At 35.0% G+C, this 27,254-nt stretch overlaps 1 protein-coding gene across 2 annotated transcripts in view; it reads right to left on the minus strand.

Moving 5' to 3' along the window:
• MTM1 (Myotubularin-like phosphatases II superfamily) overlaps nt 1–27,254 on the minus strand; it is a 178,538-nt gene that overhangs the window by 142,755 nt on the left and 8,529 nt on the right. Inside the window, exons 5-6 of one of the 2 annotated variants that reach the window (XM_089996794.1) lie at nt 22,724–22,793; nt 6,447–6,496 (exon numbers count right to left, since the gene is read on the minus strand). In XM_089996794.1, the coding sequence (XP_089852920.1) occupies nt 6,447–6,496; nt 22,724–22,793 (120 nt within the window). Of the gene's footprint in view, nt 1–6,446; nt 6,497–22,723; nt 22,806–27,254 lie in introns of both variants that reach the window. The other variant, XM_089996795.1, reaches the window with a different exon arrangement.

Here is a 27,254-nt window from a genome sequence, read left to right on the forward strand (position 1 = left end):
TTACCGTCATTTGAGGATTGCAAGCAAAACTACTTCAATATGAGATGACTTTGAAGGGGATGTCACATGAGACTGGTAGACAGGTTCTTGCTACTGGGATTTCTTTTGGTCAGGGACGTGGGGATAGTAATTTTAGAGGTGGCAGAGGACGAGGACGAGGTACTCCAGGGGGGCGTGGGTTACTCCCTACTCCGAATGTTTCATTAATTTATAATGTAAAAAATGTACCCACATGTTATCTCTGTAACAAGAGTGGTCACATCAAAGCCAATTGTTGGTATAATCCACAGAACAAAGGAAAGTTCCAAAAGGGTGAGAGGTCGTCAGGACGAAAAGAGAACTCTTCAAAGTTTGGTGGGGATGTGAAAGAGCTTCTCTTGGCCATGTACATTGATTCAGGGGCAGCTACTCATGTCACAGGTAATGCAGGTAAATTCTCTAATTTAATCCCCTATTTTGGAAAAAGTAATATTGTCACTGGAGATGGGTCACACCATCCCATCACTCACATTGGAAATGTTTTTATTCCTTTGTCTAAATCCCCACTTCATCTTTCAAATGTCCTATATGCTCCAGATATTAAGAAAAATATTATTTCTGTTTCTAAGCTTGCTGATCATACCAATTCTTCCGTTGAATTTACTCCATCTTTTGTTTATGTCAAGGATCTACAAACGAAGAAGACGTTCGCTAGAGGGGAACGCCGAGGAAATATGTATATCTTCCAGGAGGATCCTTCTACTTGTGTCTGACCTACCTTGAAGTCTCCTCAATCTATGTCGTCAAAGAGTATTTGTGTGTTTAGTTTGCAATCTTCAAATAAATGTAATAAGCCTGATTTTTGGCATTCTCGTCTTGGTCATTGTGGTCGAGTCTTTGTTGAACGACTGGTATTTAATGGACTTATTCCTGAATCTAGCTTGATTCCTAGATCAGATGATAAAATATGTTTCAGTTGTCAACTGTGTAAGAGTCATGTTCTTCCTTTCCATTCAATAAATGAGAGAGCTTCAAGGCCTTTTGAAATCGTCTGCTCTGATGTGTGGGGACCGGCCCCTGATTCCTCTGATTCCGGCAGCAGATACTATGTTATTTTCATCGATAATTTCTCTCATTTCACCTGGATATACTTCATGAAGAATAAATCTGAAGTCTTCTCTATTTTCCGTTGTTTTCATGCGTTTATTAAAACTCAATTTTCTTGTAATATTTTTTTACATTTCCAATGTGATGGTGGGGGGGAATACTCCTCTAGGGAATTTATCAATTACCTCCAAGATAGTGGAATAAATCGTAGAGTATCTTGCCCGCATACACCTCAACAAAATGGAGTTGCAGAACGGAAACACCGCCATATTGTGGAGAGTGCTATGAGCATGATGCACGGAAGTCGTGTTCCCATAGGATTATGGACAGAAGCTTTTCATTCTGTTGTTTACATCATTAATTGTCTGCCCATGAAGATTTTAGAAAATAAATCACCTTATTTCACTTTATTTGGGAAGCATCCTAATTATGATTAACTAAAAATTTTTTGCTGTATGTGTTATGTTCATATTGACTCTTCTCTACGAAATAAGTTTCAAACTAAGGCATCAAAGTGCAAATTTGTTGGATATGTAGATCACCATAAAGGGTACAGATGTTATGATCCTGACAACAGGCTAATCAAGATATCTAGAAATGTAGTTTTTGATGAAAATGATTTTGGAGATGGAGAATGTGTTTCTGCCCAAACCAATATGAACGCTTTTTTCTATGATCCATGGCTTAGTGCAGAGCTTTTTCCTGAAACAATCAATACGTGCTCTTCCTCCTGTGCTCCAAGGATATCCTGTCAAGATGGAAACAACAGAATACAAGAACTTGAAATAGACAATCCTCCAGAGATTGATAAGGCAAGTTTATAGGAGAAGAGAAAGGTCCCTTTTGACCCCAAATAATATTGAACAAGGAGCTCTTACGTCTTATCCACCCAATGACACCACTACTTCTCCAATTCTGAATACCATAGCATTCCCGATCAGACAATCAGAAAGAGCCCGACATCCTATTGAAAGGTGGGTTAGTTATGAAAATTTCACCATGGATTTTCAGTTATTTTTGTCTCAGATTGAAAAAGAGACCGAGCCTAGACATTTTCATCAAGCTATTAACTCCAAGAAATTGATTCAGGCCATGAATGAAGAGATGGAAGCTTTATACCAATGTCAAACATGGACAGTTGTCCCTCGACCTTCAGGTAAGAATGTTGTTGGGTCGCGATGGGTTTACAAGATCAAATACAAACCGGATGGGAGTGTTGAGCGATACAAAGCTCGTCTCGTAGCAAAGGGATTCACCCAAGAATTTGGACAGGATTATGATGAAACCTTTAGTCCAGTCGTGAAAATGGGCACAATTCGCATTGTTCTTTCATTGGTTGTAGATTATGATTGGAGAATAAGCCAGCTAGATTTGAAGAATGCTTTTCTTCATGGGGATTTTAAGGAAGAAGTATACATGGAACAACCGCCAGGGTACATAGAAGGAGATTCAAAGGAGTATGTCTGCAGATTAAATCGAGCCCTCTATGGCCTGAAACAAGCGTCTCGATCTTGGTTTGAGAGTTTCTCCCTAGAAATTCAAAGACATGTTTTTTATCGATCGCAATTGGATCATTCTCTTTTTATTCATCGAAGTAAGGAGTCTACTACCTTCTTATTGATATATGTCGATGATATAATTATTACAGGAAGTAGTGAGAACCATGTTCAAGAGACTAAAAATCTTCTGAGCCAAAGATTCAAAATGAAGGACCTTGGAAATCTTCGGTACTTTCTTGGAGTAGAGGTGGATAATCAAGAAAATAAGCTTACTTTGACCCAACATAAATACACTCTCGATCTGTTAGAAAAGGTTGGAATGAAGGATTGCAAACCTCTTGCTACTCCTAGTGTGCTTAACCAAAAATTAAGTACGCAAGACGGAGACTTGTATCATGATTCCACCAAATATCGAAGTTTAGTGGGAATGCTTCAATATCTCACGTTTACCAAGCCTGATATCACATATTCAGACAATCAAGTTTCTCAATTCATGCATGAGCCAAGAACGGGACACATGGATGCAGTAAAAAGGATACTGAGATACTTGAAGAGTACTGTTGGCGATGGACTTTTGTACACTAAAAGCAGAACCATAAGTACTGCTCATGACATCATTGCTTATTCAGATGCAGACTGGGCCGAAGATCCTGATGATCGAAAGTCAGTTTCAGGATACGGGGTTTTCATTGGTGCCAATCTTGTTTCCTGGAGTAGTAGAAAACAAAAGGCAGTGGCTAGATCTAGCACGGAAGCCGAATACAGGGCGATGGTTGCTGCTACGGCAGAAGTATCATGGACTAGACATTTGTTAACAGAATTAAAGGAACTGATTGCTAGTTGCTTTCTTCTTTGTGACAACCAAAGTGCTATTCAAATATCTCTTAATCATATTCATCACAGCAAGACCAAACACACTGAGATTGATCAGCATTTTATCAGGCAGAAGATTGAGGAAAAAGAGAATGAGCCCCATTATGTTAGAACAGAAGACCAAGTGGCTGATTTGTTCACTAAGGGACTCACAAAGTGTCGTTTTTGGTTCCTAAAGAGCAAGTTGTCCATGATTCAAAATCATGCACAACTTGAGGGGGGCTGTTAGACAGGGCAGATATCATGCATTTGTATTTGTATCTAAGTTTGGATCCGGATCCGGATCCAAACTACTTTTGTGTAACATGTTCAGCCAATATTGGGGCATACTTGTAAATACTTGTAACCTATTAGGGTTACTTGTAAAGTACCTTGTATTAGGTTTTGTTATATAAATTAAAAGGTAGAGATCACGATTTTTCCATAAGGGAAAATCGTGAATAGTTGCAGCCCCATTCTCTTTCTTCTCTACAGTTTCCTGATCATTGATTCTGGAGAAAAATTTCATCTATATTGTCAAATGATTGGTGCCCTGACTTTTTAACCATTACTAGGCCTGATATTGTGCATGCAGTAAATACTGCTAGCCAATTCCAACATTCTTCTACCATAATCCATACGAGTGTTTGACGAGAATTGTTAGATATTTACGAACCTCTACTTCTAGAGGTCTTTTGTTATCCTCCTCTTCCTTTCTTGAGTTAATTGATTATTCTGACTCAGACTGGAGAGGAGATCTAAATGATTGATGCTCAATTACTAGCTTTTGTATTTTTGTAGGTGATTCTCTAGTGTCATCGAAGTGCAAAAAACAACATAAAGTATCATTATCGTCCACTGAGGTCGAGTATCGTGCAATGACTACTACAACATCAGAAATTGTTTGGTTGTGAAGATTACTTGAAGACATGAGTATTTATCTTCAAACACCCTCGAGACTATATTGTGATAATAAGAGTGCAATATACATAGTTGGCAACCATACATTTTATGAAAGAACTAAATATATAAAAATGGATTGCCACAATGTGCGTGAAGAATTTCCGAGGCAGACCATAACCCTACCTTATGTTACTTCCAAGTATCAACTAACAGACTTCTTCACCAAGGCGCTTTCGTCACCTCAATTTTATTTTCTTCTTGATAAACTTTCAGTGATCACACCATAAGTTTGAGGAGGGTGTTAAAATGTATTGTGTGTATATATGTATATACATATACGTATGTAAACTAAAATACCCATCAGGGGTATTTCAATTATTCCACATTTCTAATAGGCGACGTCCACTAGGGACTGACGACTTTTTGGTATTTTTATTTTTTATTATTGTTGTAACAACAATATAGTTGTTGGAGTTGGTGTTCTAAGCATATGTGAATAAAAAACTTATATTTTTTACTTGTGTTCTTGCTCTCTTTTGAGAGATTGTGTGTTAGCCCCTAGTGGCTCTTTGTATTTGTCTCATTAATGGCTTTTGTACTTGTGGGTGCACCTTTGTAACCACTTTGTGGCATTGTATTTGTGCACTTGTTGTTTCATTAAGGTAGACCAAGAAGTTGGTCTATTTCTGGAGTGCAAGATTCCATAAATATGTTGGTCCAAGGAGGGCTTAACTAGATTTAGCCTAGGCCCTTTGAGGTTTAACTAGAATTAGGATTGCATTTACAATATTTTGTGAATTGTGTAAAGGCTTTATGAAGCCCCTCTTGGTCTATATATGGGCCTTGTTTCTAGCATTATGGTATATAAAAAATAAATGAATCTTGAACTTCTCTCTTAATCTCTCTCTCTAAGGGGCGTGTCCCTCTCTCTCTATCTCACTTCTCTCTCTATATCTCTATTTCTCATTATCTCTCTCTCAAGGGTTCATCTCTCTCACTTGGTGAAGAGACCTCTAGTAGGTTGTGTGCACTCACATTGGAGCTTAGGTTATTGCCCAAGGTCCAAGCAATCAAACGAGTGCCAACCAGAGTCCTGCCGGCCTACACCAACTTGAGCTGAACCCTGGTGGATCTGACCTCAACCAATCAACCCAACCTCTGTAGAAGACCCCCTTTGAGTAACCCTGGCCGAAGTAAGTCAGCCAAGTTTGTTGCCTTATCCCAAAAACCTAAGTTGGAACCAACCCAAACTTAATTCAGCCCACATGATTTTTGTTGAACCCAGAAACTTCGTCAGACTTCACGAATTTACCTAGCTCAAACCTTGAGGGATCTAAGTCTGATTTTTTGGACGCAGTGTTCTTCAGTGTGTCTAGAACTGAACCGCCAAATTTCAGTATTTATTGAGTTCCCAGCTTTGAGAACTCGATTTTACAATTCAGGACTGTCAGATCCAAACCCAACATGTCCCCTGCATAACCCTGAATTTCCCTGCAACTTTCAAAAATCATATCTCCCTGTTCTCGAGCCCTCTTACCCTCAAATTTGGTCAAAACCTAGTCTAGGGTATCTAGAATCATCCCTCAAAATTTGGGATTTTTCTGCTGCACCGTTTGGGAATTCTGGTTTTTCTCCCCGAACCTGCCAGAAGCCAACACCATGTCTATTCGAGTTAGCCCACTTTGACTTTGACTTGACCAAACTGAGTCTACCCCTTTCCCATTTCCGAACCCTAGGACCAAGCACCCATCATAGATGTATGTATGTTTATAAAAGAAACAATCTTAAATCATTATAATTAAAGACATCAAACAACGAAACTAGGATGAAATTGAAATGTGATGTAATTGATGACAAATTTTAAAAGAAAAAAGAACTCAAGTGAAAGCAAAATAAGTAAATAAGATCATCCAGTGAAATATATAAACTTAACGACACAATGTTTGCTGTGTTTGAAACCGATTTGACTGTCCATGAAGTGTTGTGTCAACACGAGATACACATGATAAGTGAAGTGTCCTTGTGACAGCTTAGTATATCATTTTCAGCATAAGAGATGTTCAAAATTTCAAGCAAAAGATAAACCAATAAATTCATGCATCTGACCTGCTTAGTTCGAGGGCGGAATCCATAGACAATGATTCTCATGTCTTTACCTGAAACAAGGGGAAGTTCACCAATAAACCAAATGGCATTGCCAACAAAATATCTTTACAATGGTAAAACCATGTGCTTCCAAAACACTTGGTTATGGGAAGATAATGACTAATATCTAGAAATCCAATCCAAGAAATAGGTCAAAGAATTAAGGCTGATAAAGTTTTGCAAAACAAAGTCGGTAACGTGTGGAGAATTAGGAGAAAAGAGTATTGACTTAGGATTGCTTTGGAAAATAAGCATTCTAGTGTTATAGAATGTACACATCTAACAGCATTAAGCAAGAAGCTTGAGGAATCCTTTCAATGTAGAAAAGTCAGTCTAACATATTGCTAGTTGTGAATAGGTGAAGACCTAAACTGGAATGTAAAGAAAAAGCAGATATATAACAGTACATGAAGGATATGACTTTGTGTATGTACTTGTTCTTTTTAGATATGAGACGTAGGTGCTAGTGTGTGCATAGAGTCCAATAGCAAGAAGAAGAAAAGAGAGGGCGTAGATTTGGTGGCTAGGCCTTAAAGGTGATCATATGCAAAAGTCCAAGAATGATTACCAAAAAAAGGCGACAGAAATTGAAGTGAAATCTAAATATAAATCATGGTTTCTATTAAACAAGTCATAATGCCTGTGTTGGAGAGCTGCAAGAGTAACACACAAGAAACTATGTCATAAAGGTATAGGAATGGGTCCGGGTAGGAAGGGAAGTGTGGGTATGGGAGTACTGCTATATATGAATATAAATATAAATATATAGATATGTATATAATTGAAATAAGATATAAGTTGAAAACAATATAATCTTCTAAACGAATATGCCCTATTGCATATTTTTATAACACAAGAAATTTATAGGTGAAAAAATATAGCGCAAAATAGTTATCCCAGAAACTAATTCATAAGTATCATTAAATATCGAGTATTGAGAGAGAGAGAGAGCATGCTTTACGAAGTCTTTAGTTATTTTCAAAATGGGCAGAGTTTCAAAAGTAAGAAAAAGCATAATTTTTATAACTATTAAATATTAATTAATTACACAATGAAAGAGAATATATTTGTAAAGTTTATTTATGTCCAAGGATGGGATAAGAGTTTCAGAGCGAAGAAAGATTACACCTTTTATCAACTATTAAGCATTAATTAACTATACACTAATCAATGGAGAGAGAAAGGGAGAGCATGTTTCTCAAACCATATTATTTATTTATTTTTTTGAGAATTAAATCATTACTATTAATTAATGGAAAGATAGAAAAAAATAGTACATTTTTAAAACCATTATTAATGTGTAAAGAGAGAGATTGAAAAGACTTAAAAACTAATAATAAAAAAATAAAACAGGTCTGGATATGGTCTGACCCAACCCACACATGTACCTGTGTTGACTGTGACAACACGGGTTACTGGGCCTTCCAGTCCTATCATGTTATATAGATGAGAAACTATGGAGTTGGATTTTTAAGATAAGAAAATGACAAAGATAGTAAGTCATTTCAAAACCGAATGAATTCTAATTCACCATTTTTGCTTTAATTTATTTGGAAAAGGGTATCGAAGATCATCATCCCCCCTCCACAAGTTAAATTTGTCCTTGGGAATGATTCTTCTGCAATTACATGGTGGACTAGTCTCATATTAGCTTTAATTGTCATTTTCCAACATTCTTTTTCCTCATCATAGAGAAGCCACCACCACTTCAACACCGTTGCCCAGTTTAAGATTCTAGTTCTTCTATTAACTAAACCTGCCTTCTTTTATCAGGGTGGTAACTGATTCTAATTGGCTGGTGCATTCCTTTTCTCAGAACTGTTCCCTCCGCTAAGAAAGCTTTCCACTTGTTATTTTAATTAGAGTTCTTAAATGACAACAAGATAAAAGGATATCTTGGTAAGCACATTGAATTTCATAGATACATCCATCCATATGAAGTGCGGTCCAGATACCTCATATATGGTTGCATGACACTTTAGTATTATAAAATGGCAAAACGCTGGTATTTCATAATCACCCAAGAAACTGAAGAATGATGCCCTTGTTTGATCAATTCTTTTAGTACCATGGGCATCACTTAAACGTTCAAAGAACTCAAGTTTTTATATGCTACATGCATGATACCTGGACCATCCTATAAGCCAGCTGTGTTTGCATCTGACAGTTACAGCAACACCTCATTTCCTGTTCAACTCTTCTTTGTAGCATACCTTTGGACTTTTGTTTCTGGATCCAAACATACTTTTCTGATAAATTTTCTAAAATTCCAAGTATCTTGATAACTTTTTTATTCACTTTTTTTTATTTGAATCACTAAAGAAGAAATTATAGGACAAAACTCTAGTCTTAATTTTTTTGAGACTCATAAGTTGCAATACAAATTCAACACTTCCTGTTTGTAGTATTCTACTGATTTTTAGGCTCATACATCACATTACAAATTTGACACTTTCTTTTTAGTTTGATATTCAAGCATGCCTTAGTCTTGTTGTGCATGTGTATATTTGTGTCCATTGTTAAAATGTACTGATTTATATATATATATATATATATATATATATATATATATATATATATATATTTATTTATTTATTTATTTATATTTATATATTTATATTTATATATGAGTGTATATGTATATATTACATATTTTTTTAACTATTTTATTATTGTAATAGGTTTTGCCCATGTAGGTACTGCCCATTAGAGCAGTTTTGACTTTGTACAGTTTTTATATTTTTGGTATTTTTTGTCCTTTCCCTCTTGTATGAGGAAATATTGGACAAAGTCCAATATAATCGTTGGGATCACCCCAACGGCTATATTTGTAGCCGTTGGGAGCATCCCAACCACTATATGGTGACCCATGTAGCCTATGTAAAGGGGTAAATCCCCCCCCCCATTTGTTCCTAATGCTTTTTCTAAAAATTCTACATGTATGTTACCGGGACACGGCAAAACAGTCCACGTGCCCGTGTCGACACAACTGACATGCATACTCATCATGCATATATTTTACATTTTATTCATCTTATTTTATGCATGATCTATAAAAAATCGCATTAAAAACCCATTTTTATCGTTAGTTTCGAGAAACCGCATTGAAATTGAAAATATCGGAAAATCACCAATTTCAAAGCTTGCACTGCGTTTTTCAGTGTTTTGTTTAGTTTAGAATTTTTTCTAACTTTTAGTTTAATTAGATTAGGAGTAATTAATTAATTTTAGTTAGTTTAGAAGTATTACTTTTTTAAAAACACGTTTTCTAGAGGAGACATCTTTTGAAATTTCTAAAAATTATCCAGACTTCAATAGAAATCGTGTAAACCTAATATTTTAGTATAAATAATATTTTTCCAGCACACCACCATGTTTTTTCCTTCTGAGAAAACGTAGACCTCTTCTCCCTCTTCTCTTCTCTTCCTCCTCCTCTTCGTTCCCAACCGGTTCTCCCTCGATCTTTTCCTTTCTCCCTTTGATTCATCTTGCTTCTAACGTTTTTCTATCGGTGGTTCTTCTTGCCTTGGTCGACGGAGATACGTGCAGCTCGGAGAGAAAAATCACCTTCTTCTTCTCAACCCATCCGTCGAAGGTAAATCGTACGGTTTGCTTCTTCTCTCCCGTTTGACCATAGTTTTAGTTTTTCCATATGATAAATCATAGCATTGCATGTAGTTTTATTTAATCCTTGCATATTTTGCATATCTAGTTTAGTTTAGTTTTCTTGCATCTGAAAACTTAAAAGTAAAAAAATAAAATAATCATAAAATAATCATTTTTTTCGATTTGTGTGCCAATAGATAATCGTTTTTTTAGTTGTTAATCTTGTTTCACGATAGTTGTTGTTTTCTTAGATTTAGTTAGTTTAGTTTCAGAAATTAGTTTAATCAAATTAAGATTAGATTTAATAATATTAGCCGATTAGGGTATTGATATTGATTTTTTTTATCTTTTAATATAGCATAGTGTATTTTGTCAATCATGTTTTGTTGTAGCATAGAGTAGTGTTTAATTTACAGTCATTAGATTAAATTTGGTTAACCCAATTACATTTAGTTAGACGTTAGAGTAGAATCCTCGTTTCATCCATTATTGGTTTTTTAGCACAGCTCACGTTATTCTCATCATTGCTGCAGTTTTTATTTTTTTATTTAGTTAGTTTCATAGAATCATTCACGTCAGTCTATGTTAATTGATTTAGTTATTAGAATTTGATTCCCGTTTTTTTTTTAATATATCTAGTCGACCTGTGTTTTTCTCCATTAACGTCTTGCATAGAATAGAATGCAAGACTAGCTGATTCGTTAGTTTTCAATTTTTATTGATAATTAATTAGTTTAGATAATTGCAGTTAGTAATTAATTATTTCCAAAACTAGATTAGTTAAGTTAGATTCATTTTAATTCATTAGTTCAGCCCAGCTTGTGAGTTCAATCTTGCTTAGTTAGGAAAGTAACTCATAGCCGATTTCTCTTTTTTTAACTAGCGTTTTCTTGAGAATAAGTTAGATTATTTTTTATTGCATAGTGTTGTAGTTTAATATTAAGTTAATTCAGTTAGTCATATTTAAGGTTAGTCACGTCAATTGTAGTTAGTTACCTTTTAGTCTTTATCTTGAATATTGCATAGATAGTTTAATAGTTAACTAGTTCAAATATTAGCCAATTTTGTTTAATTGTTTAGTTGCTTTGATAATTAATTAGTAGTGTTGTAGTTTAGTTTTTATTATTTCCAGCATGTATTAATTAGCTTAGATATGTGTTAATTCACATTGGTTTTAATCAGCTTAGCTTAATATTGCAAATATTGTTAGCTTAGAATATAAACTAATATAGCTCGTTGTTACTCTTTAGCTTTTATTCATTGAGTACATAGGTAGCATAAATTAGATAGTTAGTCTATTTTTTATTTTATTTTCAGATTTTGTTAGATTAGTTTAGCTTTACCCTCCGTACAGCATATAATTTATGTTAATTTAGTTTAATTTGTTATTAATTCTTGGCTTTTAGTTAGATTGTTAGTGAGTTTGTTTTGCTATTTTGTCATTTAGTGTTTAGTTCATTCAAGTTAGTTCATGGTTAGTTACATGTTATGAGTTTATTTCATATTAGTTTAACTCATATTTTTATGATTTTTAGCCGAAACTAACATTAAATTTCTATGAGTTTTTGTGTTTCGTCTTTTGATTTTTGCAAGGAAGCGTTTAGACGTGAGGTGAGCCCTCGAAAATACCCCCGAAGAGCCCTATGAGGTCCCTAAAAGGTCCCTTCAAAAGGCCCTCCAGGCCCTCAAAGAGCCTCTCAGGGAGCCCTCAAAATACAGAAAGGACAATAAGCAACTGAAGAAACAAGAAGGGGCTAAAAGCTCAAGCACTGAAGACTTTTCTCTTTTATTTTTAGATTAGGTTTTTATTTTTATTCAATTTAATTAATTTAGGTTTATAATAAGGCACTTTATTTTTATTTGTTTAAGCCCTCTGTGGAGGGTCGTACCCTCATTTATTTAGTTAATTAATTAATTATTTTTATTTTTCAAGACAATAAAGAGTAGCTTAATTATTTCTGGAATACAAAGTATTTTTTCCGTTTCCTGAGTTCCACCCGGACTTCACCACTAGTGTGAACCGGTTTTTATTATTTGATGCAAGGTTTGCACAAACGTTTTTATTGAAAATATATTTTTAAAATGCTTTATTGAAAAAGTTGCATCACGTACTGATGATGAGAGAATGTGTATATTGGAGTGTATACCAAACATGAGTGTGCATATGTAATAGGCTAGACTAATGAGAAAAATGGACATGCATATGCAGTGCATTCCATTGATGAGGAAACCTATATTAGGGGTGCATATTTGATGCATTATATCCATGAAAACACATATATTGCAAGCTAAGCGAGAGGGAATAATATATGCCTAGTAAAGAGCCTATATATTTATAAATAAATATCACATAATCACAGTTGTACAAACAAGGATGCACAAACAGCACTCCTTAAAGCTGACTCTAAATGCAATATTTGAAATGGCTGGTAGGGCCTTAATCCTAACTCTATGGTTCAGATCATCTGATTTCAATCAAGATACGCCAATATACTCAAGCCGAAGCTCGAAGTACGTAGCATATAATATATTTCTTTGATTCTAAGGTAATGGCTTCCCAACGTCCTTGAGCACCTACCAATATACTTCGGACTATGGCCCTTAAGTACATGGTAGGGGGGCGTTAACCCAAATAAGTGGCCCAGTTGTGAGGCTCTCTCCCGAACTATGGTTTAGTGAGACAGCCCAGCAACGTGAATTATAGAATAGTGGATCTAAACGGATACCAGATGAACTGTCTAAGCCTTTCAGAAATTATTTTTGGCATTTTTGTAAATTTGGTTAAAAATTGGGTAACGAGACTCAAATTTAGATTTTGACACTGGGTCCGGATCCAAAATCCAGTCAGATATAGAAAATGAATTCTGATTCCAGTGAATCCGAGAAATAACTGGAATTTAGATCAAAATCTACTCAATTACTCAGAAAATGGGGGCTAGGGGCAAAAAAGAGATATTTACAAAAAAATGAAAATTTGGGGGTGTTCACACGTACCCGTGCGGTACAGGTACATGGGCCTGTGGGTTGGATTGGGTCCAACTAAGACCTAACCCGAAACCTACACTTTCGCTTTTTTCCTATCAAACCTCCCCCTTCCCGCTCTCGACAGCAGGAGGGGAGAAGAAGAAGAAGAAGAGAGAGAGAGAGAGAGAGACGTACCTCCCCTCCTCCTCCTCCATCTTCTTCTTCGTCTTCGTCTTCGTCTTCACCTTGTTCTCCTTCTTCGTACGCACACATAGAGAGAGAGAGAGAGGTACCAACCTCCTCCTCCATCTTCTTCTTCTTTCTTTTTCACGTCCTTGTTCTCCTTCGTTCCCAAAGAGAAACGGTGGGGTTGGGGTCGGCTCCACCTTCTTCTTCTTCCTCTTCTCCACGTTCTCCTTTGTGGAGAGAGAGAGACGGTGGGAAAGGGGGTTACGAGATACTCCTTTTCCTTTATATAAAAAATTTTAATTTTCCCTCTTTTTTTGAAAATTACACATACAAACCCTTTTTTTAAATTTTCATTCCCCTTCCCTTTTTTCAAAAATTACACCTACAAACCTGTTTTTTTTAATATGGGCCTTAACCTTAATATGGATCCACATATGATCCAGACCCAAGCTCTCTCTCTCTCTCTCTCTCTCTCTCTCTCTCTCTCTCTCTCTCTCTCTATATATATATATATATATATATATATATATATATATATATATATATATATACATATATATATACGCATCCCTGTACCCTCATTTTTTGAATTTGACATGTTGTACCCACTGTACCCATACCCGTACCCAGGAGACATAGTTCTACATTAATAAATGATTATTATTTTAAGTCTTTTGTGTTCTTTTGCATGTGTTCATTAATGTTTCTTGTAATCTTGTATATTTGTCATTGATTGGATTGTGTGTTGTCCCTTTGAGGACTTGTGTTTGTGCACATTTAGGCTCGTTGTAGCCATTATATGCACTTTGTGCTTGTGTAGTGCCTTAGTGTCTTCATATTATCCCTTGGTGGATTTATATTTGTGCTTATGCACATTGTATTTTTTGTTTTCCGCTTATTTCATTACATGGTATCATGTGCCAAGAAATTTTTCTTGGTATTTTGCCTCTGGGTTTTTGGGATTGCTGGGTTCGGATTTGTGCCTCGTGAAAAAATAATGATCGACGTATGGCTTAGGTCCAAGGGAGATCTTGACACTTAAATCTTTTAGTTGTTTTTATTTGTATTGTATATCTAAAACATTATGCAAGAGAAAAACACTAATTTTTCTTATATTTGAAGAATTATTTGTTATTTCTTAAAACTTTTTTTTTTTTAAATCTCCTTTGTTTTATGAGTACTAATTAGCAAATAATTGTTTCTTTATTCACTTTAGTGTATGAGGTTATTCGTTAAAATCTTTAAAATGTTTTTTCTTTTCAAAATTATTGTTAGATTTAAATTGCATTCATGTTTGTGCTCATTTATTAAAATGTTCTTTTTAAGGCTTATATTATCTTGTGAAATAATATTTATGACTCGAGGATTTGTCCCCTTTTGTTTTGCAAGAAGAGAGAAAGAGAGAAAGGTTAGGGAGAAAAGAAAAGCAGCAAGGGTCGTTTAAGTTAGAATATGGGTTGTAAAATATATATAGGGTTGTTTTTACTTTAGTTTGTAATATGTTATATTGTCAAGGACATTTCATTTCTGTCCTTGACAATATAACAGCAATATAACTGTTGGAGCTCCCAACAGCTAGATTTCTAGCCGTTGGAGAGCCCCCAACAGTTATATTGTGGGGAGCCTCACTCCACTTTAGTCTATAAATACGGGGATTAGTCCCCTTGTAAAGGTATGCATTTTTTATGCATTTGACACCCAATAAAGACTTTATTTTTTTATTGTGTGTTTAGTTTCTCTAAGCCCATAAGTAGCTGGTGTGCGTGTGTTTTTTGCCCCTTTGTGTGGGTGTGTATGTGCCTTTTGATTGAGGTGTATGAAAAGTTCATGATTTGATTACATGATATCAAAGCCATTGCAATCTTGATTGTGGTAAAGTGTGCTCGTGTGGACGTGAGATCGTGGATCGTATGATTCGTGGACTCGTGGTGCCCAAAAGTTTTCATCTTTCATATATTTCTTCTTTCTCTCTATCCCTTTATCCTTTTCTCTCTTTTGTTTCCTGTATCTATGGAGGATGAACGAGAAATGGTTGTCACCGTACCCGTAAGACTCAATGACACAAACTATGTGATGTGGGCATCCATAGTGAAGCACAATATTTGGGAAAAGGGTCTATGGGGTTTGGTGGATGGATCTGAGAAAGAACCAAAGTTTATGCTTTCAAATAGTGAAAACGGCAAAGAAATTGCACTTCAAGGAGATGAGATGAACAAAGTTATTGCCGACTACGAAAAGAGATAGAAGGAGTGGAGGATGAGTCATTCCAAAATCATGGGATTTAATAGTGTTGAAATAAAAAAAATTCAACTTTGCAAAGTTTGAATTTGCTAGTGATGCTTCGAAATATCTCCAAAATATGTATTCTCTAAATGATGTAACTCATATATGTAATCTCCAAAAGAAAGAAAGATCTATGACCAAGGAGATATGAGCACAAGAGAATACTACAATGGTCTTTCTCTCCCTTGAGATGAATTGGCTCTTTTAGAGCCTAAGTGGCATTGCCCACTTGACATAGAGCTCTGAGCAAAACAAATCAACTCGAAACATTTCTACTATTTCATAAATGGGCTTAGGCCTGAATTTGAAGGGATCAAATATGCCATTCTTCGTAGAGGTGGTGTTCCTTCCATAGTAGAAACCTTAGAAGAATTAACTATGGAAGAGAATAAATTAAAGAAATCCTCTCTCTCCTAGCAAAGATGAGGAATTGATGCTTGCTATGTAAGACTCGAAAATCATACCAAAGCATATGTGCCTCCTCACTTTGAAAAAAGCCAAAATGACTATGGGAAGAGCTCAAATGACTATGAAAGAAATCCAGGTGATTACGAATATAAAAAATATCATAAGATAATATGTCAGTTTTGCAAAGAGTCGGGTCATATCAAATCATTTTGCCCAAAAAGGAGAAATGAAAAGAAAGCGGCCTCTATGGGATCAAGTGAAAGAGGTGGTGCAGATGAAGGCCCCAAGAATGTTTCATTTGCTCAACTCATGAAAATCCTTCAACCACTAATCAAAGGACAAGCTTCCTCACTCTCCGGTGTGGCGGTATCAACATGCGTGGACCTCGATAAGAACTCTTGGATTCTTGATTCCGGTGCATTTTTTCGTATGACTCCTAATAAGTCCATACTATCCAAATGTCTTATTAACTCTAATGATTCTTATATTTCAACCACCGATGAAACGCCTTAAAAATTAAAAGCTTGGGTACTTTACAAAATTCTTCTAAAATTAAACAAAAATTCTTTATCCCAAATATTGGAGTAGTACCTAAACTTAACCTCAACCTTTTATCCGTTTCTCAAATTACCGACCATGGATATAAGGTCACTTTTTCATCTAATGATTGTTTGGTTCAGGATCTTCAATCCAAAAAGTTGATTGGGCGAGGCCATAGAAGAGGTGACCTCTACTATATAAACAATTTGGAACTATCAAATCAAAAAATTTGTAATTTTGTTGAGAAGAAAAGTAGTGAACATTAGCATAGGAGACAAGGACATCCAAATATGTCAAGAATGTATTTCTTCTCTTTTCTTGAAAGTTGTAATGCAAAGGATTTTGTTTATGAAGATTGCATACTTGGAAAAATAAAGATTTTACCTTTTGGAAATAGCCAATTTATATCTAAAGAACCTTTTGAGTTAATACATTTGAATATATGGGGACCGACACCGTTATGTCTAAAGGAGGAGTTTTTTATTATGTGATTTTTGTAGATGATTATAGTAGACACACATGGCGTTGAACCTCACCGAGGACATGGCGTTGGATAGAAATGATTGGAGGAAAAGGATTCATGTGGAAGACCCAAAATGAATTTCTTTTTTGGTTCATATCGCTGACCCCAATTGTTTTGGGATGAAGGCGTAGTTGTTGTTGTTGTTGTATTATAGTAGACACACATGGATTTATTTTCTTAGACATGAATCCGAAGTATTTGAATGTTATAAAAAATTTCAGAATTATGTCAAATTAATTCAAAACCTTCATCAAAATCTTTAGATCTAATTCCGGGGAAAATTTATTGTCAAAAGATTTTAAAAGTTTTCTTAATCAACAAGGGATTACTCATCAAAAGTCTTGTCCTTATACCCCACAACAAAATGGATTGGCAGAAAGAAAGCATCGGCACATTATTGAAACCACTAAGACTCTTCTAATGTCCAAAAATATTCCAAAAAAGTTTTAGACCGAAGTTGCTCTTACGGTGGTTTATTTAATTAATAGAATGCCTTCCACCATTCTTGAAAATACTTCTCCCATTGAAAAACTATGTAAAATCTCTCTCGATTATTCAAGATTAAGAACTTTTAGTTGTAAATGTTTTGTTCTTTCCAACAAAAATGATAAACTTTCCGTTGAAGTCATTCCTTGTGTTTTCTTAGGATTTGCCGAAAATCAAAAAGGGTTTAGGTGTTATGATATTAAGAAAGACAAACTTTATGTTTCAAATAATGTAAATTTTCTTGAAAAAAAATGAATTTGGAAAAATTAAGTCAAGGAAACCATGTGAGTATTCATTTTTTTTATCTAATACAAGAGCATAATGATGATACTATTGATAACATGAATGAAAGTAATGATATCCATGATATGCATGAGTGTCAATGGTAACACTCATGATGCGCGTCAAGGCGATATGACTATTGTTGAACCTCACAATGAACTTCAAACATACTCTCGCGGTACACAAGGTCAACCACCAAGTGCATTAGAAAGGTATATCCAAAGTCAAGACATAAATCAATCTAGTGTTAGAAGATCAACGAGAATATCCCAAGCACCTAGTAGGTTTGTATCCTACAAGTCGTTTGAGCCTCACTATAGAGCTTGCCTTATGGCCATACACTCCTATATAGAACCCCCCTCCTATAATGAGGTCAAAAATCATGATGAATGGATTGCGACCATGAATAATGAATTAGAAGCCTTAGAAAAAGCCAAAACTTACCTATAGAAAAGAAAACCATAGGATGTAGATGGGTCTTTAAAGTTAAAACCAAAAGTGATGGAACATTAGAAAGATACAAAGCTAGGCTACTCGCCAAAGGGTATAGTCAAGAATATGGGATAGATTATGAAGAAACATTTGCCCCAGTAGCTAGCATGACCACAGTTCGAACTCTCATCCACATTGCATCTATTAGAAAATGGTTTAACTTTCAAATAAATGTTAAAAATGCTTTTTAAAATGGAACCCATAATGAAGAAGTCTATATGAACCTCCACCCGGGTTAGGTTTGGCACATGGAAAAGTTTTTCGTTTACGAAAGGCTCTGTATGGTTTGAAACAAGCTCCTAAGGCTTGGTATGATCGTTTTAGTAATGTGATGGTTCAACTAGGATTTAGATCTTGTTATACTGATATTGCTTTGTTTGTTAAGTCCTCTAATGCATGCAGATATAGTTAAGGTGCTCATCTATGTAGATGATATGATTATCACAGGAGGTGATAAACAGGGAGTTAGTCATATCAAGGATGTTATCAAAAAACACTTTGATATGACAGATCTTGGCTTTCTTCAATATTTTCTTGCGATAGAAGTTGCTTACTCATCCCAAGGGTATTTTTTGTCTCAGACTAAGTATGCAACCGAAATAATTAAAAGGTCAGGTCTTACAAATGAAAAAAGAGTGAACACATACGCTAGAGGTCATCAATTCAAAGATGAAGAAAGATGATGGAAAACCTCTGAAAGATCTAACTCCAAATCTCTAAATGATTGGTGTCTTAACTTATCTTTCTATTACTCATACTAATATTTCTCATGTTATTCATACTGCTAGTCAATTTTAGCATTCTCCCACTACAATACATATGGGTGTTGTAATGTGGATAGTTAGATATGTTAAAAATACTATTAATCATGATTTATTTTCATCATCTTCATCCTCATTAGATGTTATTGCATATACTGACTCCGATTGAGGAGGAGATGTAAATGATCGTCGCTCAACCACTAGTTTATGTATTTTTGTAGATAATTCATAAATATCTTTGAGATGCAAGAAACAACAGAAGGTGTCCCTATCTTCCACAGAAGCCAAGTATCGTGCAATGGCCACTACGACTTCTGAATTAGTATGGTTGCGACAGTTACTCAAAGACATGGGGGTTTTCATATCGACACCCTCGAGATTATATCGTGATAATAAGAGTGTCGTCTATATCGTGAGCAATCATACATTTCATAAGCGAATGAAGCATATCGAAATGGATTGTCATTATGTCCGTGAAGAGTTCTTGAAGAAAACTATCACTTTATCATGTGTCATTTAAGTATCAATTGATGGACTTCTTCACTAAGGCACTACCATCTCCCAGATTTCACTTTCTTCTTGGCAAACTCTCGGTTGTCATTATGTGAGTTTCAGGGAGAGTGTTAGAACATGCATTGTATAATATATATATAGGGTTGTTTTTAATTTAGTTTGTAATATGTTTTATTGTCAAGGATATTTCATTTTTGTCCTTGACAAAGCTAGATTTCTAGCTGTTGGGGAGCCCCAACAGCAATATTATGGGGAGCCTTTCACTACCCTTTAGTCTATAAACATGGGGATTAGTCCCCTTGTAAAGGTGTGCATTTTTTGTGCATTTGACACCCAATAAAGACTTTTTTTTATTGTGTGTTCAATTTCTCTAAGCCCATAAGTGGCTGGTGTGCTTGTGTTTTTTGCCCCTTTGTGTGGGTGTGTATGTGCCTCTTGTTTGAGGTGTGTGAAAAGTTAGTGATTTCGTTACAGTTTCTTCCTCTAGGTTACGCCCAACTCTTTATATATATTAATAGTGTACAAGAATGCCCTGATAAGATAAATGTAACCTTTTTATGTATTTTCATATATATATATATATATATATATATATATATATATATATATATATATAAAATATATTTTTATGTATATATTATATATTTTATGTATATATAATATTATTTATATATATATATATATATCTTAGTCGACATTTGTTGACTTTATCTAGCCGTTGGAGCAGATTTCTAGCCGTTGGACTCTCTCCAACGGCTAGAAGGGACCCTCCTGGTTCCCTCCTCTCCTCTTTTCCCTATAAATATGAGGGTGTGTGCATATGTGAGTGTTGTGAGATTGGTAGTTTTTAGGCTTTTGTGTGATACTTTCATAGGTCATAAAATTGTGTTTTTTCATCCAAAAGCTGGTTCCCACTATTTTGAACATGTTGAATCCATCCATGAGGTTGGTTTGGATCAAAACAACTTGTACATACAAGAACCAAACTAGTTTGTAAGTATTGATGCCATTACCAATCCATTGCCCTATAAATGAGTCTTTCTTTTAAAATAAGATTTAAAACTTGAAAATTTTTGAGAAATTTTACGTACTAAAAACAAAGTCATGCGCTAACGGGTTTTCTCACGTTTTTTAGCTTGAATAAGGGTAAAGTGATCATTTTTACTCACCTTTTTGCAAATCAGTCTGTCTTAATTGTTTTTTGCAAAATGGTCCTTGGATGAGGGTAGAAGCATCATTTTCGCTAGTTTTTACAAATTAATCCCTACCTTATTCAGATTTTGCAAAATGGTCCTCCGTAATGGCAGAACCGTCGATTTACTTGCTCTTAACAGTTTCTGTCAGTTACCATAACAGACGTTAACCACAGGGACTAATTTGCAAGAGCTAATTAAAAGGATGGTACAGATTTGGAAAAAATGTAAAAGGCAAGGACTACTTTGCAAATTGCTGAAAAAGCAGGGACTAATTTGCAAAAAAACCCAAAATTATATGTGTGTGAGATAAACTGAACATATTGTTGTGATATATTTGTCTTAAATTGGTTTTATAAATATATATATATATATAGAGAGAGAGAGAGAGACAGAGAGAGAGAGAGATATAAGTATATATCTCTGTGATAAATCAATAAACTAGTAATATTTTTTGTGATATATATGATAAAGATAAACTGATTTCTGTGATAAATATTTCTGTGAAAAACTGATAATATGATTTTGTGATGATATTAATGTATTATGTAATGCTTTATGTGATTCATGGTTAGCAGTGCAGTTTTTATATAATGATCTATGTTATACATGTCTAATTAAGTAATTTATGTGATTAAATGCATGTTTGATTTGACCTATTTATTGTATCTATACATGTCACTATTTTTATTTAATTTATTGCATTGTACACATTTTGTGTATAAGTATTATTGGTTATGGATGCATGTATTTGAATGTTGAGACATTTATTTATGCTTTAATTGTCTAGTTTCATTCATGAATTATGCATGCTTTTCTTCCAGTTGTTTAGCATCAAATTCAGTATTGAATGTGTTTTCTATTATTTAAAGCATTTATCTTAATTTTGTATTTTTTTTTAAGTCCCCGACTAGGTTGACTGGTCCTGCTTAGACTACACCTTTTAGGGGTCCACCGACTAGGTGTCAACTAGTGTTTTTTACTACATAAGCGCTGAACCTCCTACACAATCGAAGTCCATCTGAGCATTATCTACTCTAATATATGTTTATTTTAATGTATTCACTAGCTAACAGTGTTAAGGAGTTGTAATTGAAAGATTGAGAGAAGAAGATGAGAGGGAAAGGCGAATCGAAGTAAGAAATTAGAGTTTCTCAGTCATGTCCACCTGGTTACATTGTTGAAAAATATATTGATTCATAGTCTCCCGTATCATTTAAGGTAATTTCTCGCTCAGGGCTTTTCTCAGAGAGATTTTCGATAAGCGGTTTTTCTCAGCAAAATCTCGGAAAAATCTCAAAAAAAAAAAATTTAATATGAAAAATAATAAGAAAGATAAGAAAATAATATGTTTTGTTTCATTTTTCTTGCAAAAATATAAGGAAATAAGTTTGAAAAGTTTTTAAAATACAAAAGAAACAAAAAGCACAAAAATTGGGGTTAAAATATATAAAAATAACACAAAATTGTCGTGACATTATTGCATTTGTGATATTTTGAAAATATTGTGATATTTGCTGAAATTACCTGCTTACCTTAGATAATATCTCAATATTGTCAAAATATTGGCAATAATGGTGACTAGGATTGAATACTAAAGTAGGTCGATAAATGACCAAGAAAAACCAAAACAAGTACACTGAAAATTGGTCAATGGACAAAGCCACCCCTAACGGTTTACATAAACAACATAAAATGTCTCTTTAACTCATCGCCAATAACTACAACAAATTGTAGAACAAGACAGCATAGAAATGAATAACAAGTTCATATTGTTTAGCTGACAGAATGCAGATCTTGCAATAAATTCACCTCATTCAGTATATATCCACATTGACAACCATAAGTAAATTGAACACGAGAATATCCATAAATGAAATGAGAGGAATACTCAATAAGTTAATCCCACAGCACACAAAATAAATCAACTCAAACAGAAAATGCAATTAGTACTATGATTTTATAAATGTCTGAAAGCAGATTGCTCTAAGGAATTACCTATAACTTGGAGCAGGCGGCGTGATGGAGTTTTCTCAGTTTGACGTGGGCCAGAAGAAACTTTTACCACCTAAATCATAATCTGAAGATGAGAAAATATATGCATGTAATGCCAACACATCATCACCGTATTTATCATAGGTCATTATGAATATTAAGCATATACAAGATCACATTTATTCCACAAGTAAATTTACATTCGTGTGTATCCTATAAATAATCAGATATTTACAAAAGGTCACCTAATTTATCAGCTACTTAGTAAAAGCAGCCCAACATTTCAGTAATTACATTTAGTGGCCAACTTTTATAATTTATGTTTCAAAGACATGCTTGGCCTTAAAATCATGTGTTATTTGCACAAGCATACAAGGTTTTCTTTAATAATCAAATACATACCTAAAAACTTAAATTCAAAATTATACACAGTTTTATCTTTAGTTATTCAAATTCATACCCCTGGTGATTACCCTCCCATTAAGCATAGTTAATTGTCAATAAATTCAAAACTAACCAGTTTTACCCTCTTCTCTTTGCTATACATATATATATAATGTAAAATTGACTTTTTTCTAAAGGGAAAAATCAAATTATTTGAGCATTTGAGTGAGAATAAGAAAGGCCAAATTAGGAACTACCACATGTATGCTTTTGGTTAACCATAACATAAATGTGGTATTCATTTGAATCACCAAATTTTCTGTGTAAGAATATGAATTATAAAAAAATGTTTAGCCATAATTCTGTAACTTTAAATTATTGAGTTGACTTTTGTTAAGCAAACAAAGTAACTAAAATGCCCTCATTGTTGATTTGTTTAACACAAGACAATAAGATGACACAAGATGAGCTGCTATACAGTAAAAGGACAGACATATTATCCTAAAGTGGGTTTCTGAAATGCAATCAGATAAATTGAGCAGCTGAATGTAATAACCCAAACATTGGATGAACTTCTGTAAATAGCTGATAAATTAGGTGCTTTTTTACATAATTAAATGTGTATATGCATATACATTCATGACTATCGTATTAACAATTAAAAGGCATTCATACACGAATATAGATTTCTGATCCATGAATATGTGCATCTAAAAAAATTTGCCACATGCCACACAAGCTGGAGTTCCATACCAAATCCAACATGCAATTTTCACTAATTAAATAGGATGAGCTAAACTTTATTTCTAATTTATATTAAACACAATGCCTTCAAAACACTCAAAATCCATCTAAAATGGTGAAGTTTTAGAACATCCAACCACTTTGTGCTTAATATACTTGAAAAAGAACCACAAGGTCAAATAATTTTACTTGGACATAGCAACAGTATGGAATGTTTTTTATCATAAAGAATAAGTATCACCAGGTGACTTGCGAAGACATAGTACAAGATAAAAGTGTAATTTCCCCCTAGCCTGGAAGCAACTGTCACAAATTGTTAAAGTGACACCATCCATCATTTGTATGATGATTCTTTTTAGAATGACAGAATGCACAATCCTTAACAGGGTTATTCTAAATAGATCGAGACCTAACTAGCCTCAATATATGCTTAGGCGAAGAAGAAGCATCTTCTGATACTCTTGTGCTGTTAAGGGAGCATTTTTTTGTTTTTATTTATTGTGTTAAGATCGCTTTTTCTTTCCATCTCTCCCTCCCTATCTCCTCACTTGTTATCAGGATCTCATTGGCATCCCTCCCTTGTTCAAGCCACATGACGTGGCTCTACTCCATCTTTGCCAAGGTGCTCAAGGAGGCCCAGTGAAGCTAAAGGCTATCATACCCCCGAGCTCACCTCCGACCACCTCAAATGCTAGATGTCAAGGGTGATGACAGAGGAACTGCTTCCTCAATTTTCAAGGACAACCTTTTCCTCTCAATAGCATTAAATCTGCAACCCTTTTTCAGCAGTTAAATTCTCCTTTATCTCCTCTTCCGTTTCAAAATTCAGCCCTTCCTATTCCCGACTGCAGCAAATGTTACTTCCAACCATTTACAATCGCCAAAACCCCTTCTGCATCTCTTATCTGTCTCCTCCACTGGACCTTTGGTGAATCAATGCCACCAACGCCCTTGCCACCACCAGTCCTAAGCTATGTCACAGGGATTCGGCTAGGAGGGTGCCGCACCCGCGTCGACGCGACTCGACGCGGGTGCGGGTGCCGCACCGGGTGCGGTCAACTCGATCCTGGGTGCGTTGACCGCACCCAGGATCATTAATGTCCATTTTAAAAAAAAAAAATTTGCCCAAATGGGCTTCGAAATTTTTTTAAAAAAACTTTATGCTAGTCTGTCAGCTGCTGACAGACTAGCATAAAGCAAGTTTTTCGCGCACAGCTGCTGACAGCAGCTGTCAGCACAGCTGCTGACAGCAGTTGTCAGCTGTGCTGTCAGCACAGCTGCTGACAGCTGCAGCAGCTGTCTGTCAGCTGCTGACAGCTGCAAAGTTTAAAAAAAAAAAAACCGCCTATTCCCCAACCCCCTTTATATATATATATATATATATATATATATATATATATATATATATATATATATATATATATATATATATATATACTTATATATATATTACTTATTACATTTTTGCCCCTGCCGCACCCCCGCACCCGGGTTTTTTGGAAGTGCCGAATCCCCGCACCCGCACCCATGTGACATAGGTCCTAAGGTCATCATAAAGCTCCTATGGATGGTGTTGATGCTGGAAGGTACAGTGAAAGAGCCTTTAAGGATAGCATCTTGTAAAGAAGTTCAGACAGTTTTTGCTCATGCGTATTGGCTTGGCATTCTTTTTCCCTGGTATCTATGTCGCATAGGTGTGGGTGCGGGTGCGGGTGCGGGTGCAGGTGCGGGTGCGGGTGTGGGTACGGGTGCGGATGGGGCGATGCGGCACTTTAAAAAAACTTGAGTGCGGGGAGCGGGGAGGATATATATATATAAGTTTTAACAGTTTTAAGTTAACACTGCGTATTTGTGTGCAATTATGTATTTATATATATAATATAGATAAAAATGGACTTGATTAGGGTTAACTGAATCTACTTTTGGATAGAAATGGAACTCAATGTGGTTGACTTCACCTAACACAAAGGAAGCTGTGTCCAAGTGTCGCACCCGCCTGGGTGCGGGTGCGGTGCCCTGTTAGAAGAGTCCGTGTGACATAGCCTGGTAAAAATGACACAGTAGAGAATTGAAACTGCATTCACTAGGTGCAATGGGAGTGGACTAGATGCTGAGGATGGTGGTAGTGGAACTGTTAAAAAGATGAACTTCCAACAGTTTTATATTTGTTATTTATGTAAGTCATAAATAACCTTCCATTTATTATTTATAAATGGCAATTAAAAGTGCATCCAAACAAGATGTAAGCTTCATGTACATCGAGCAAAGGCCTCTTAAGGTCGAGTAAGAGAAACCTAGAGTGTCACTAGATTACCTGTTCGGACCCTTGGACAAATTGCTATACACCATACACGATTTTGCCCCTAGTAGTTTGTCATTACAGGTAGAGCTGTAATGATTGGATCATGCCAGAAAGCAGAACGGTCAATTCTTCACATCCCATCAGGTCAGTAGAGAATCAGGGAAAAGATACAAAGAAAACAAAATCAATTGCTGCCTTCAAGATATACAATTCAGCATCATTCTCAGGAAACAAAAACTTCAACTACCTTCTCGGCAAAAGATACATTTTAGCATTTTAATATGGTAAGGTTTTCCTTTGTTGAGTTTTTTTTCTTTATTTTGAGAGAGGTGGAGAGAGGGTATTACTTGAAATCAACTACAGGAATATCAGGGAAACTCTTTGTCTTTCTTTCTCATGCTGTTCTCAGGGAAAATGTGAAATTGGATAGCAAACTTGGAAAAAAAACTATGTCAAACAATGCATCTGGCTCCTGATGACTGTTGATTTAGACCAAAAAAATATTAGTCCCCAAGCCTGACAACCTGAATATTAGCAAGCCTACTTTGTCTATAAGAGAAATTAGCAGGATTTTTTCTTCTTGGTTACATATATAGTGCTAAACTAAACACAAAATGCCCAAAATGAGTTGAGAGAAAATTGGCTAACGAAAAAATATTTATTATCAACATGTGAAAAAGCTTATTTTTTGTGCATTGCTGAATCGGACAACACATTGTATCCCTAGAACAGAACTGCCAATTAGGCACCCTAAACAATCAACACAGCATATTAACATCTAAGGTTCGTCCACCCATGTATCAAACAATCAAGAAAGCATCTGAACCCTCAATATAAATGACTGTATACGATAACAACAGTAGCAGCTGGTGTTTGGCAGGACAAACTGTTAAATTATGTACATAATCATATAATGTAATATATATATATATATATTATATATATATATATATATATATATTATATATATATATGGTAATACATATACATATATTAATATATATGTATATGTATCTACTTAAATATATATATAAAATATATATTTCTATTTGTTTAGTCATAAGGGTAGTTTAGTCTTTTCCTCTATTTTTGCGCACATTCACT

This window comes from Nuphar pumila, chromosome 2, assembly GCF_984573655.1.
Source record: "Nuphar pumila chromosome 2, dmNupPumi1.hap1.1, whole genome shotgun sequence".
In the NCBI taxonomy this organism is placed as follows: domain Eukaryota; kingdom Viridiplantae; phylum Streptophyta; class Magnoliopsida; order Nymphaeales; family Nymphaeaceae; genus Nuphar; species Nuphar pumila.